The sequence below is a fragment of the Eubalaena glacialis genome, chromosome 3, assembly GCF_028564815.1.
Source record: "Eubalaena glacialis isolate mEubGla1 chromosome 3, mEubGla1.1.hap2.+ XY, whole genome shotgun sequence".
In the NCBI taxonomy this organism is placed as follows: Eukaryota; Metazoa; Chordata; class Mammalia; order Artiodactyla; family Balaenidae; genus Eubalaena; species Eubalaena glacialis.
The window spans coordinates 177308346-177321583 of NC_083718.1; the positions used below are offsets into that span (position 1 = coordinate 177308346).

General features: G+C 41.4%; 1 protein-coding gene across 2 annotated transcripts in view; it reads right to left on the reverse strand.

Annotated features, from left to right (window-relative positions):
- KDM1A (lysine demethylase 1A) overlaps window positions 1-10141 on the reverse strand; it is a 63775-nt gene extending 53634 nt beyond the window's left edge. For both annotated transcript variants that reach the window (XM_061184769.1, XM_061184768.1), the window contains exons 1-2: window positions 9661-10141; window positions 345-510 (exon numbers count right to left, since the gene is read on the reverse strand). In XM_061184769.1, the coding sequence (XP_061040752.1) occupies window positions 345-510; window positions 9661-10008 (514 nt within the window). In that variant the 5' untranslated portion in view covers window positions 10009-10141. The remainder of the gene's footprint in view (window positions 1-344; window positions 511-9660) is intronic.
- Between the last annotated feature and the right edge of the window lie 3097 nt (window positions 10142-13238).

The window sequence follows — 13238 nt, forward strand, 5'->3', positions numbered from 1 at the left end:
ATTCTGAATCAGAGTTATCACTGAAAAGTTTGGTTCTTCGGGTTTGGCTTTCTGTGCATTTTCTCCAACTTTCCAGCTGCCTTACACAGCCATTATCCTTCTACCCTCATTCTTTACTTTCCTCCTATATGTACAGACACACACAAAAAGAATGTCAGTACCACTATGTATATATGCATATATATTTACGTGTGTATACATGTACATGTGCACACACACAAAAATACACATGGCCAATATAAGAGTATAAACCAAAGACATAAAGAACATTGCAGAATAGGAATAAATTCATTTATTCTTATTTCTAAGATAAAACAAAACTGTGGTTAGTTACTACAACTCACCAGATGGTTCCTCAGGCTCACTTTCATTTTCTTCCTCAGGTGGGGCTTGAGGGGGTGGTGGGGGAAGCTTCTTTTCCTTCTCTGCTTTAGCATTTCTCTCTTCTTCTGAATAATACTCATCTTCTGAGAGGTTGGCCAAACTTTCATCCATCTCTCTGTACTCTACCTATATGGAGATTATACCAGGGAAAGCTAAATACAATGGACATCTAAAGTCAGAAACTCAGTTTGGAACCATCAGTAAATATGAATTGTTTTCTAACTTTAATTTTTAAGGAAAATAAGCAAATAACAAGGAACAAGCTAGCTCATAATAGGTAACCATTAAAAACAAAATCTCTCATGAAATAATCTTGTGTCAGTTCAGATTTAGCCCAAACTGTAACTTTTATATCATAGTATTGAAATTCAAATCAATGACTCTGAGGCTCTCTACAAATAAAAATTAATTGTGTGTTTGTGTGTGCATCTATACGTATGTATATATCATGTTCACATACTGGAAGTTTCAACAAAAGACTAAACTAGCCCTCAGTCAGACAAAAATACAGTTAGCTAGAATAACAAGCCTGTCTAATGCCAATCTGTACTTCTAACTACTATTCCACAGGTAAATAGCAAAAGAATTCTAGAAACCAAATTGAGGAGTGCGGAGGGTGGGCAGGGAATAAAAGTTGCAAATGGCAATAGTCAAACTGAAACAATAAAAAGGTACACTTGCTTAAAACAAAAACAAAAACAAAACACTGGTGACCTAAGAGAGTTGAATGATGAGAGCAAAGAATCCTTATTACAACAAATTAAGGAATAAGTCATGTGGAAATGGAGACTACAAGCCTTACTACTAATTCATACAGGTTACAAAGGGGAAAACCAGGTAATAAGTAGAAAGAGGAAGCAGTCTTAATGAATGTTTTATTGGGGGGTAAAGCAACTTAGGATAGGGAAGATTATTATGGACCTCTTTGTTAAAATGTGTATTACAAATAGTCATCGGGCTTCCCTGGTGGCGCAGTGGTTGAGAATCTGCCTGCTAATGCAGGGGACACGGGTTCGAGCCCTGGTCTGGGAAGATCCCACATGCCGCGGAGCAACTGGGCCCGTGAGCCACAACTGCTGAGCCTGCGCGTCTGGAGCCTGTGCCCCGCAACGGGAGGGGCCGCGATAGTGAGAGGCCCGCGCACCGCGATGAGAGTGGCCCCCGCACCACAATGAAGAGTGGCCCCCGCTTGCCGCAACTAGAGAAAGCCCTCGCACGAAACGAAGACCCAACACAGCTAAAAATAAATAAATAAATAAATAAATAAATAAATAAAGTAGCTATTAATTAAAAAAAAAAAACAACAAATAGTCATCAACCTTGGAACACTGTCAAATCATCATTTTGACCCCCACCCTAACAAGGAAGCCACAGAAACAACAGCTCTCTATTCTGGATTCAATGAAAAGATAAAATGAATAAAATAAAAAGTATTTATTGGAGGTGGAGACACGGCAAAGACAACATGGCTTCCAAATATAATATATTAGATTTCTGAAATGCATCGTCCTGTGGATTACAGTGAATGTAACCTATTTTAACTTTCGAAATATCTTTGAAATCGCTCCAGATGGCTGGCTGCTATTATCTGTCTTCTTTTTTTTTTTTAAATGACATGACCACAGGATTTGGGTGGTGGGGGAGTAGGTAGCTAGGGGAGTTAAGAGTTTTACTGAAAACAGGGATTGGGTTAGAAAATGGAAACAATTATGGATAAATTGAATAGCTTTGACCTGTGCTCTAAGAATTTTATTTAACACATGAATAACTGTATTTATCTATCAAATACTGAACTGAGAACATGGCACAATGGAGAAAATGATTATGAATGAGTATCTCTGCCCTTAATAAGCTGAAACTCTAGTTGCAAACAAAAAAACCTGATCAGGTAAACATCTCAGAGACTTTACAATAAAATCTCCCAAAAATGCAGATAACAAACTTTATCCTACTTGACTGAGATTAAACTGTTAGGAACAAACCTCAGGATAATGGGTAAAGCAGCAAGGAGGGAAAAAAGTTTCAAAGAGGGAGCTGGGTTAGAAAATGTAATACATGTTTACAGTATGCAGCTCCCTTTCACCTTTTACCCCTCAACAGTGCTTGATCTCTCCCTGTCCCAAAGATTCAGCCCTTTAATCCCCTGCCCATCAATCCTACCCATTCAATCAATAATCACTTAACAAGTGCCTACTGTGGAACTGGGCAATGTGCAAATTCTGAGACAAACACAAACAATAATATACGATCCTCTCTACTGAAGTAGTTCAGCTTTTGCCTAAGACACCATGCCCTTTGAAGGAAAAATGAATCCAAGATTAAAGTTAGGGAAACACTGCATTCTTTATAGGCCCCCTCTAGGAGAGTCATAATACATGTTAAAAGTACTGAGAAGTTTCACAGCAAAAACAATCTTTTTTAATATTTTTTAATCCAATGTTTTGATGTAATAACTACTAACAAGGAATACACTTGGAAGAGGCTGGTCTAGAGTTCTTAGCGTTCAAGAAAAAAAGGAGATCAGAAAAATACCTAGAGATAGGAGTAAGAATATCTAAGGTAGTATTTAACAACAATAGAAAAAGAACTGTGTTCCACAGAGCCCTTGGATTTTTTTGGGATTTCATTTACTAACTTTAAAATGTATTTTTAACATGAGTACTCGTATGTGTTAAACCAAACCATAACCCTTTAGAGATCACCAACACATGAAGTTGTACTACTTAGGTAACTCAATTTTGGGTAGACTGAAGAATAAAATTTCTTCTGCCATCTCTGTTCAACTGAGAGAGTGTCCTGAGATGGAAAGACAAGCTAAAAACAAAGGAAACAACATTCTGCACTACCACTACTTGTCAATCAATACAATACTTCATAAACAAAATACAGAAATTATTGAGGCTGCAACTATTATGCTTAACCTCCACTCTCAAATTTGGCTCTACCAAAAGAGCCTCATTGTCTCAAAGACTGACAACTAAAATAAATGTTATAAATTTAAACTTGATATAAAACAGGCAAGTAGTATTTTATTTTGGGATTATGCATAAAATTATATTTTGTAAAAATGGATTTCTCCACTTATGAAAAAGTTTAAAAACCATCTGAAAGAATCATACAAACTATAAAAAATAAAAATTATTCCCCTGAGAAAAAGAATGGATGCTATGAACATAAAGGATTGGGAATCTTTTATCCCTAAGTAAAATCCTCTGAGACTTCAGGGGTTCTACAACTACTTATAACCAAGTACAAAAAGGTGTCCCAACAGGCAGATGAGTCAGTAGGGTACTTGTTCTTACCTGTACACCCGTGACTCTCAAATTTATATCTCTAGTCTCTCCTATCTCTTCCACACCCTTGCTACAGTGATTCATTCACTTCCCAACCACCTTAAAGCTCCAGTCTTTTTTTTTTTTTTTCCCACACACACTGTATTTTATTTTTACAAGAGATAAATAGACTGACACCAAGCATTGTACATGGATGACCACAACAAAAGCAACAATGATTGCAATTACCAAACATGAAACACACTCATACTATGTCATAATATTGACATTCAGTCCAGTAATCCTCCACTGTAACAGCTCCTTTACTTTGCAGTGAAAATTGATTTGTATATTCTTTGCCTCTGAGTCCTTGTGGGATTTTTTCTTTTTTTAAATTCAACCAGAAAGTCACAAAAATTATACTCATCCTCATCAGTTCACTCAGTCCCATGTAATTAATTTTTTTTTTTTCATCTTGATCTTTTGTTAGCACTTTTATGAAGCTCCAGTCTTTTAACAGTTCTTCCTTGTAATTCACCTAGGGCACAACCGCCAGATTAATTTTCCAAATACACTGTACGTATTTCCAAATACATTCATTTTCCAAATGAATGCCAAAACTGTCAAACCAGCATATAAACTCTCTAGCTCTAACTAGTCAAATTTACCTCTAATCATTTTCTAACACACTAGTCAAAATCATCCCTAAACTTCCTAAAAGCTACTCCCACCTTTTCTGTAAATCCAATGCCTAAAATTCAAGGCCCACCTCCTCTGCAAATTACTCCCTAAGTCTTCCAAACTTACAAATATATCTTTCCCTTCTCTAAATTCTCATAGCACTTATACTTCATAATCTAGTGCAATGCTGTCTGACAGAATTTTCTGTGATAATGGAAATGTTCTCTATCTGTGCTTCCATTAAGGTAGCACTAGCCACCTGTGGCTATTGAGCACTTAGCATGTGGCTATTTAGGATTAAATTAAAATTAAAAATTCAGTTCCCTCAATCTACTAGCCACATGGTAAGTGCTCAATAGCCATAGGTGGCTAGTGGCTACCATCCAGGACAGCACATATCTAGTATTTGGCTCTCTACAACCTAGATACAACTCTACAACACTACTGATCCCTCCAACTTATCTTGCTCCTAGAAGAACCTCATTTCCAATTAAATTCATTTGCCCATTGTTCCCAACATTCAGTTGTCCACTCTGGACTCCCTGTTGCTTCTCAAACCACTTTCTATTATATTCCAAGCATTTTTCACTTCCTTTTCTTCCCTAGTAGTTCTTAATTACTGGGTACCTACTTACTTATGCCAGACACTGCAATAAGCATTTTATTTACATTATATCTAAACCTAATAATGTTACAAGGTAGGATTTATTTTTCTGAGGAAAAGGAATCACAGGAGGATGACTTAACTCCAGAAGCCCAGAACACTTTTCCAGAACACTTTTAAAAATTCTGTCCTTGTTCAAGGCCCAGCTCAAGACCGCCATTCCTTAAGCTGTGTGGTGTTCCCAAAGTCTCAGCCCAATTTAACAATTTCAAACCTTAAATAGTTTGCCATAATGTTAGCATAGACATTCAGAGGTGAATTTATTCTGAAACTAATGAAACTTAAGCCTCAGGGACCGTCAATTGCATGGACTCCTTCCAATACCCTGAACCTAATTTTGATTACATAATTATATATATATTTACTTATTTATATAATTATATACATGTTTATGCATATAGAAATTTTTTTTAAAAGAGGGTCCCCCCCAGGGACTTCCCTGGCAGTCCAGTGGTTAAGACTTATTGCTTCCACTGCAGGGGGCATGGGTTCAATCCCTGGTCGAGGAACTAAGATACCATATGCTGCACAGTGTGGCCAAAAAAAAAAAAAAAAGAGTGTCCCCGCCCCTCAAAATGAATAAGCTCCCAGGCTATAAAATATAGATATATCCCCTGCATAAACTCTTGAGGCAAGGCCTTGAAGCAAGGTCTATCTACAGCGGACTCAGCTTCCATTTTACTCCTTTATGGATACTCTATCCCTTGAGGTCTGTTTCCTCTGGTTCCCAAGACTAGCTATGAATACGTAGGTCAGCTTCCCCAGTTCTTTACTTCCTAGTTGCTCACCAAATAAACACATAACCCATTTTTCTTTTGAGAGTTTCAGAGCTAATCACAAAGGAAAATTAAACACAGGAGAACTACAAAGAAATCTTATAACAAGCCCCAAATTAATCTAGATTCAACACAATCCCAATCAGAATTTCAGCTGCCTTTTTGCAAAAATTGATAAACTGATCCTAAAATTTATATGGAAATGCAAGAGATACAGAATAGCCAAAACAATCTTGAAAAAGAACAAAGCTGGAGAACTCACACTTCCCGATTTCAAAACATATTGCCAAGCTACAGTAATCAGGACAGTGTGGTACTGGCATAAGAACAGAAATATAGGGCTTCCCTGGTGGCGCAGTGGTTGAGAATCTGCCTGCCGATGCAGGGGACACGGGTTCGAGCCCTGGTCTGGGAAGATCCCACATGCCGCGGAGCAACTAGGCCCGTGAGCCACAACTACTGAGCCTGCGCGTCTGGAGCCTGTGCTCCTCAACAAGAGAGGCCACGACAGTGAGAGGCCCGCGCACCGCGATGAAGAGTGGCCCCCGCTTGCCGCAACTGGAGAAAGCCCTTGCACAGAAACGAAGACCCAACACAGCCAAAAATAAAAAATAAATAAATAAATAAATAAATAATAATTAAAAAAAAAAAAAAAAGAACAGAAATATAGATCAATGGGATAGAATTGAGAGTGGAAAAATAAACCCTTACATTTACGGTCAATCAACAAGGGTGTCAATCATTCAAAGGGGAGAGAATAGTCTTCAACAAATTGTGTTGGGACAAGCGGATACACACATGCAAAAGAATGCCACGTACAAAAATTAACTCCAAAATGATCATAGACCTAAATGCAAGAGCTAAAACGATAAAACTCTTAGAAGAAAACATAGGAGTACATCTTTATGACACTGGATTAGGTAATGGTTTCTTAGATGGAACACTAGAAGCAAAAGGGACAAAAGAGGGGCTTCCCTGGTGGCGCAGTGGTTGAGAATCTGCCTGCCAATGCAGGAGACACAGGTTCGAGCCCTGGTCTGGGAAGATCCCACATGCCATGGAGCAACTAGGCCCGTGAGCCACAACTACTGAGCCTGCGCGTCTGGAGCCTGTGCTCCGCAACAAGAGAGGCCGCAACAAGAGAGGCCGCAACAAGAGAGGCCGCGACAGTGAGAGGCCTGCGCACCGCGATGAAGAGTGGCCCCCGGCTCGCCACAACTAGAGAAAGCCCTCGCACAGAAAAGAAGACCCAACACAGACAAAAATAAATAAATAAATAAATTCAAATAACCTTTAAAAAAAAAAAAGGGACAAAAGAAAAAATAAACTGGAAATCAAAATTTAAAACTTTTGTAATCACCATATATATAGAACTCTAACTACTCAACAATAAAAAGACAACACAATTTAAAGATGAGCCAAGGATATGAATAGACATTTCACCAAAAAAGAAATACAAATGGCCAATAAGAACAAGAGAAGATACTCAATTCAACATCTTTAGCCTACATATTAAAACCACAATGAGATACCACTTCACACCCACTAGGATGGCTATAATAAAAAGACATTATCAAGTGTCAATAAGATTGGAGAAATCAGAACTCTCAAATATTGCTGGTGGGAATGTAAAATGATGTGGCTGCTATGGAAAACTGTTTGGCAGCTCCTCTATAAGTTAAACAGAGATACCATACCACCCAGCAATTCCACTCCTAGGTATCATACCTAAGAGAACCAAAAACATGTTCACACAAAAAACTGTACACAAATGTTCACAGCAGCATTATTCACAATAGCCAAAAAGTGGAGATGTCTATAAAAGGATGAATGAATAAACAAAATGTGGTATATTCGTACACTGGGATATTAGTTGGCCAGTGAGCTATCAAGTACTGAATGGAAGCACTACAACATGGATGAACCTTGAAAACATGCTAAAGCCAGACACAAAAGGCCACATATTATATGGTTCCATTTACATAAAATGTCCAAAAAAGGCAAATCCACAGTGACAGAAAGATTAGTGAATGCCAGGGGCTGGAGCCAAGGACGAATCGAGAGTGCCTGCTAATGGTACAGGTGTCTTTTGGGGGTGATGAAAATATCCTACAATTGACTGTAGGATATTGTGCTGGTTGTACAGCTTTGTGAATATGCTAATAATCACTGAATTACATACTCAAAAATGGTAAATTTTATGGTATGTGAATTATCTCAATAAACCTGTTTTTAAAAAAAATATATGAGGGACTTCCCTGGTGGCACAGTGGTTAAGACTCCGTGCTCCCAATGCAGGGGACCTGGGTTGGATCCCTGCTCAGGGAATTAGATCCCACATGCATGCCGCAACTAAGAGTTCACATGCCACAACTAAGGAGCCTGTGTGCTGCAGCTGGCAAGCCACAACTAAGGAGCCCGTGTGCAGCAACTAAGAGATCCAGCATGCAGGTATGCCTGCATAAATAAATAAGCGATGCCTCATTCTCTTAAAAAAAAAACAAAAACTGATCATCTGGTTTCTGGCCAAATTTTCTATTGAAATAGTTAAATCAAAACCCAACTGGGCTTCTGCCCTCTATTTCATTTCAGAGAGTTGGGAGTTGCCAACCTATGCGTTGGTTAAACCCCCCCCCCCACACACACACAGACTTCCCTCCTTTATACTTGGAGCAGAGTATTCTTGGAGAGAGATCTCTCAAAACTGGGCAATTCAATCTGAGGGCTCTCAATCTGGGCAACACTCAAGAAGCTCCTCATACACACTGACTTGGTATATCCACTTAAATCATATAGAGATAGAAAACTTGTAATATGCATAAATTACATAATTTAAAATATTTAGTTACTTAAAATTATATGTACATATACTTCCAGTTTTTTCAACTGTACCATGAAATCTCCAGAAAAGGGCCAAGTCTAAAGTCTGTGCCCTAGTACTGCCCCAGTGCCCTGCTCACTGTTGGTGTCACATGTGGTCCTTTGTTTCAGAGGCTGATGACACCTTATCACATTGTAAGTGTAGGGCTTACATTCCAGTTCCACCACTTGCTTAGCTTCGCGATTCTGGGCAAGTTGCTTAAACTGTGTGCTTCAGCTTACTCATTCCTGAAATGGGGCTAGCAAAACCTGCCAGTTGGTGTTTAGCAAAAATAAAAAGTTGGTGACGCTTTGAACACAGCATCTGGCACCCAGAGATGTGAGTCTGTATATACCGTCCTGTGACAAAGCCTTTTCTTGCCGTATATTTACACCTTGACTAATTGATACTAACCCTCTTAATCAGCTTCCTCATTTGTAAAACTCTACATCAAAAGATCGTTGACAAGATAAAAGGACAAAGAGCAAAACACTCTAGCACACAGCAAAGGGCTCAAAAAAAAAAAAAAAGTTCCTTTTTTTCGGTCTTCAAGGCTAAGGCAATTTCTTTAGCATCACCCTACAGCTTCAATGTGCTCCCGGCCGAAACACATAAATATTGCTGAGCAGCTTCCAGACACATCTGTGGACAAACAAATGATATATGTCTCCAGCAAGGCCAACCATAACTCCACGTCAGGGAGCCATTTTTCCCAGTCAAGAAAATGAAAAGGTGTACGAGATGTAAATGAGTAAAATACCCCTCCCCGAGATCCCCCTTTCCCAGGACGGCCCGGTCCCGGCATGAAGACGCATTCACCACAGGCAAAGACCTTCCCTTCTCCCACCTCACCCAGCCAGCTAGTGGGGAGGTGGGTGGAGGTCGGTGACTGGGGAGGTCGGGGGGCATGGGGCTCAAGGTCCAAGACCGGGGCTCGCGGGGGTGGGGGGTAATGCGGGCCGGACAACCTCGGGGAAGCTTGGCACCGGGATTTGCAGTTCGAGGGCGGGGGTCGGGCCTCACCTTCGCCCGCTTGCGCCGACTGGTCCGTCGCCCCTCCGGAGTCTCTGCGATTCCCGTTTCCATGGGGGTCGCAGACCCAGGCACGACGGTAGGCCCAGCTTGAGGCCCGGCGGACCCCGGCGGCTCAGCCAGGCCCCCGGGGGGAGAGGCCCGCGGGGGCTCCTTCTTGCGGGGAGTGCGCTCCCCGGCCGCCCCCGGCCCGGCTTCGGCAGGGCCGGACAGGCCCGCGGGCGGCGCGGCCACCTCAGAGCCGTTCTCCGAGCCGCCCGCTGCCCCGACACCGGCCTCCGACCCGGCCGCCGCCGCCGCTGCCGCCGCCGCGGCCGCTGCCTTCTTCCCAGACAACATCTCGGGCCGCCTGGCTGCAGACGGCCGTAAGGGCCGCTCGGTCTGTCGGTCCGTGAGTCCGGAGTCGCCTCGCTTCACTTCACACAGTCCGCGCGCTGCCAACCGCCGCTGCGTATGCACGCGCTAAGCGCGCTCCGCGCGCTCCCGCCGCGCCCGAACAATAAAACCGGAGACGCCCACGGCCCCGCCCTCCCCGCTGCCATAGAGCGGCGTCCTCGAGGCTAGAGCGGCGCCATGGCAAATTGCACGAAGCTTTCCTAGAGCGTCTCCTTAGCCTTCGGGGTCGGTCCCAGCACGGTCCCCATTCTAGGGCTTCTGGGCCAGACTGTACCTCCGAGAGCAACCATTTCCTCCAGGGACTTGCGTGTATTCATAAATTCATTCGTTCATTCACTCATTCATTCATTCACCTACTCATTCGTCAGTTCAACCAATATTTATTAATGCTTACTACGTGACAAGGGTTTAATTATGAAGTTCTTGCTCTCAAAGAGTTTACAGGGGAAAACACTGATATGTAACTGGTAGATCATCGTATTTACTATTCATAATTGTCCTGCTGCGACTGGGGAAATCTTGGAGAGCAAATGAGTTTCGAGGTAATAAAATGGACAAAAGTTAGGAAATCCAGATATGAGTCCAAACGGGATTGCCATTGCCTCCGGGGCTTTGTTCATGCTCTGTCTTCTGTCTGGACCCCCTCCCCATTTGCACTTCCTCACTCGCACCTCCTCCCACTCCTATGCTCCCATCCCCACATACATGACAGCTTTCCACTCCAGGTCTAATGTCGCTGATGGTGGTGGCGGTTTCTTCTTTTAATACCTCCAGGAATCCTTCACTGACCCAACACTGGAACAGGCCTTGTGTTCTTCAAGTTTATTTCCTCTAGGACACAGAGCTGTAATCGCTTTTTTACAAGTTTGTGTCTTCAAAGTATAATTCTCAAAAAATACTTCCATTTATACGTGAAGTTCAAGAACTGGTAAAACTAATTTCTAGTGATAGAATCCAGTCAGTGGTTGCCTGGGATGAGGGTGGGGGTTGACTTCAAAAGAGCTGGAAAGGACTTGCTGGGGGTGATGGAAATGTTTTCTATCTTGACTGGGGCGTGTATACATTAGTCAAAACTCATTGAACTACACACGTAAAATAGGTGTATTTTATTTTACGTCGATTTTACATCAAAGAAGTTGAATTTTTTTTTTTTTAACTAAGCTAACAGAAAAAAAGAGACAATTAAGTTCAGGAAAACTAAAAGCTATGCCAGAAAGAAAGTGTAATCATAATACAACACACGGTTCAGCTGTGAACTACACTGACATGTCTATAATAACATAAGCAATGAATATTGTTTTAACCAAAGGGATAGAATTATATGGGGAGAATGGAGGAAAGAGAAAGTTTGTGGAGGAGAGGGGTGAGAGGGGTTTACACAAGAGGGGACAAAGTAGGAATGGAGGCGGTTCTACCTCGGAGCTAAATGCCCAGATTCCATCATGAAAAGATAGTATATAATTTCAAAACTGAGAAATTCAGAAATAACAGTATAAGCATACTACTCAGATATATCAAGATAAATACCAGGAGAAATAGCTAAAAGAGTTGAAATTGGTTGTTTGAGTCGTAGAATGTGAGGGTAGGAAGGGATGGGATAAGAGATGGAAACTTGTTTGTTTTAAACCCTGTAGTTCTATCTGACTGGCTTGCATGTTTAGTAGTTTGATAAAATTTAAAATTAGATTTAAAAAATATGCATATCCTTTGACCCAGCAATTCCACTTTCAGGAAAACATTCTAGGGAAAAGTTTAAGTATGTGTACAAAAATTTAACTTTAAAGTATTGGGCTTCCCTGGTGGTGCATTGGTTAAGAATCCGCCTGCCAATGCAGGGCACATGGGTTCAAGCCCTGGTCTGGGAAGATCCCACATGCCGCGGAGCAACTAAGCCCGTGTGCCACAACTACCGAGCTTGCGCTCTAGAACTCGCGAGCCACAACTACTGAGCCCATGTGCCACAACTACTGAGCCCATGTGCCACAACTACTGAAGCCTGCGCGCCTAGAGCCTGTGCTCTGCAACAAGAGAAGCCACCTTAAGGAGAGGCCTGTGCACCGCAACGAAGAGTAGCCTCCTCCGCTCGCTACCACTAAAAAGAAAGCCCGCATGCAGCAACGAAGACCCAAGGCAGCCAAAAATAAATAAATAAATAGATAAATAAATTTATTTTTTAAAAAAGTATTTATCTCAGGTTCCTAAGGCCCAACAAGTGGCAACTAATTGAATATATTAGAATAACATAATCATTAAAATTTACATTTGAACATAAAGAACTCCCATACAAAATAGTGAGCACATGTCGAAGATTTATTTAATTCATTCTTTGTTTTTTTAACTTTTTAAAAAAATTAATTTATTTATTTTTGGCTGCGTTGAGTGTTGTTGCTGCACACGGGCTTTCTCTAGTTGCAGCGCAGGGGCTACTCTTCATTGCAGTGGCCTCTCTTGTTGCGGAGCACGGGCTCTAGGCACCTGGGCTTCAGCAGTTGTGGCACGTGGGCTCAGTAGTTGTGGCTCGTGAGCTCTAGAGAGCAGGCTCAGTAGTTGTGGCGCACGGGCTTACTTGCTCCACGGCATGTGGGATCTTCCCAGACCAGGGATCGAACCCGTGTGCCCTGCATTGGCAGGTGGATTCGTAACTACTGCACCACCAAGGAAGTCCCTTAACTCGTTCTTGAGAGAACAGCAGGATGATAAAGATGGTTCAAAGGAAACTATGAGAAACTGATAATATAGTCACCGGTCAGTGGAACACAGAATGCTGGAATAAGACTGCAAAGTTGAATAAGAAAAAAAATAATGTCCTACAAGACCATAAAACTGTAAACTTTGAGGTTATCTTTTCTGTCAGACAGAATTCATTTGCATCTATTTGCAAACAAAAATCATTTGCAACTTATCCATTTTTTTCCCAGAAATAACTAATTCATTAAAAAATTTTAATTTAATTCATTTTAAATTAATTTTTAAAATTGTAGTAAAATACATATAGCATAAAATTTACCATCTTAACCATTTTTAAGTGTACAGTTCACTAGTGTTAAGTCCGTTCACATGGTTCTGCAAACAATCCGCTCACATGGTTCTGCAAACAATCTCAAGAACTCTTTTCATCTTGTAAAACTCTGTACCCACTAGACGACAACTCATCATTCCCCTCTGCTCCCAGC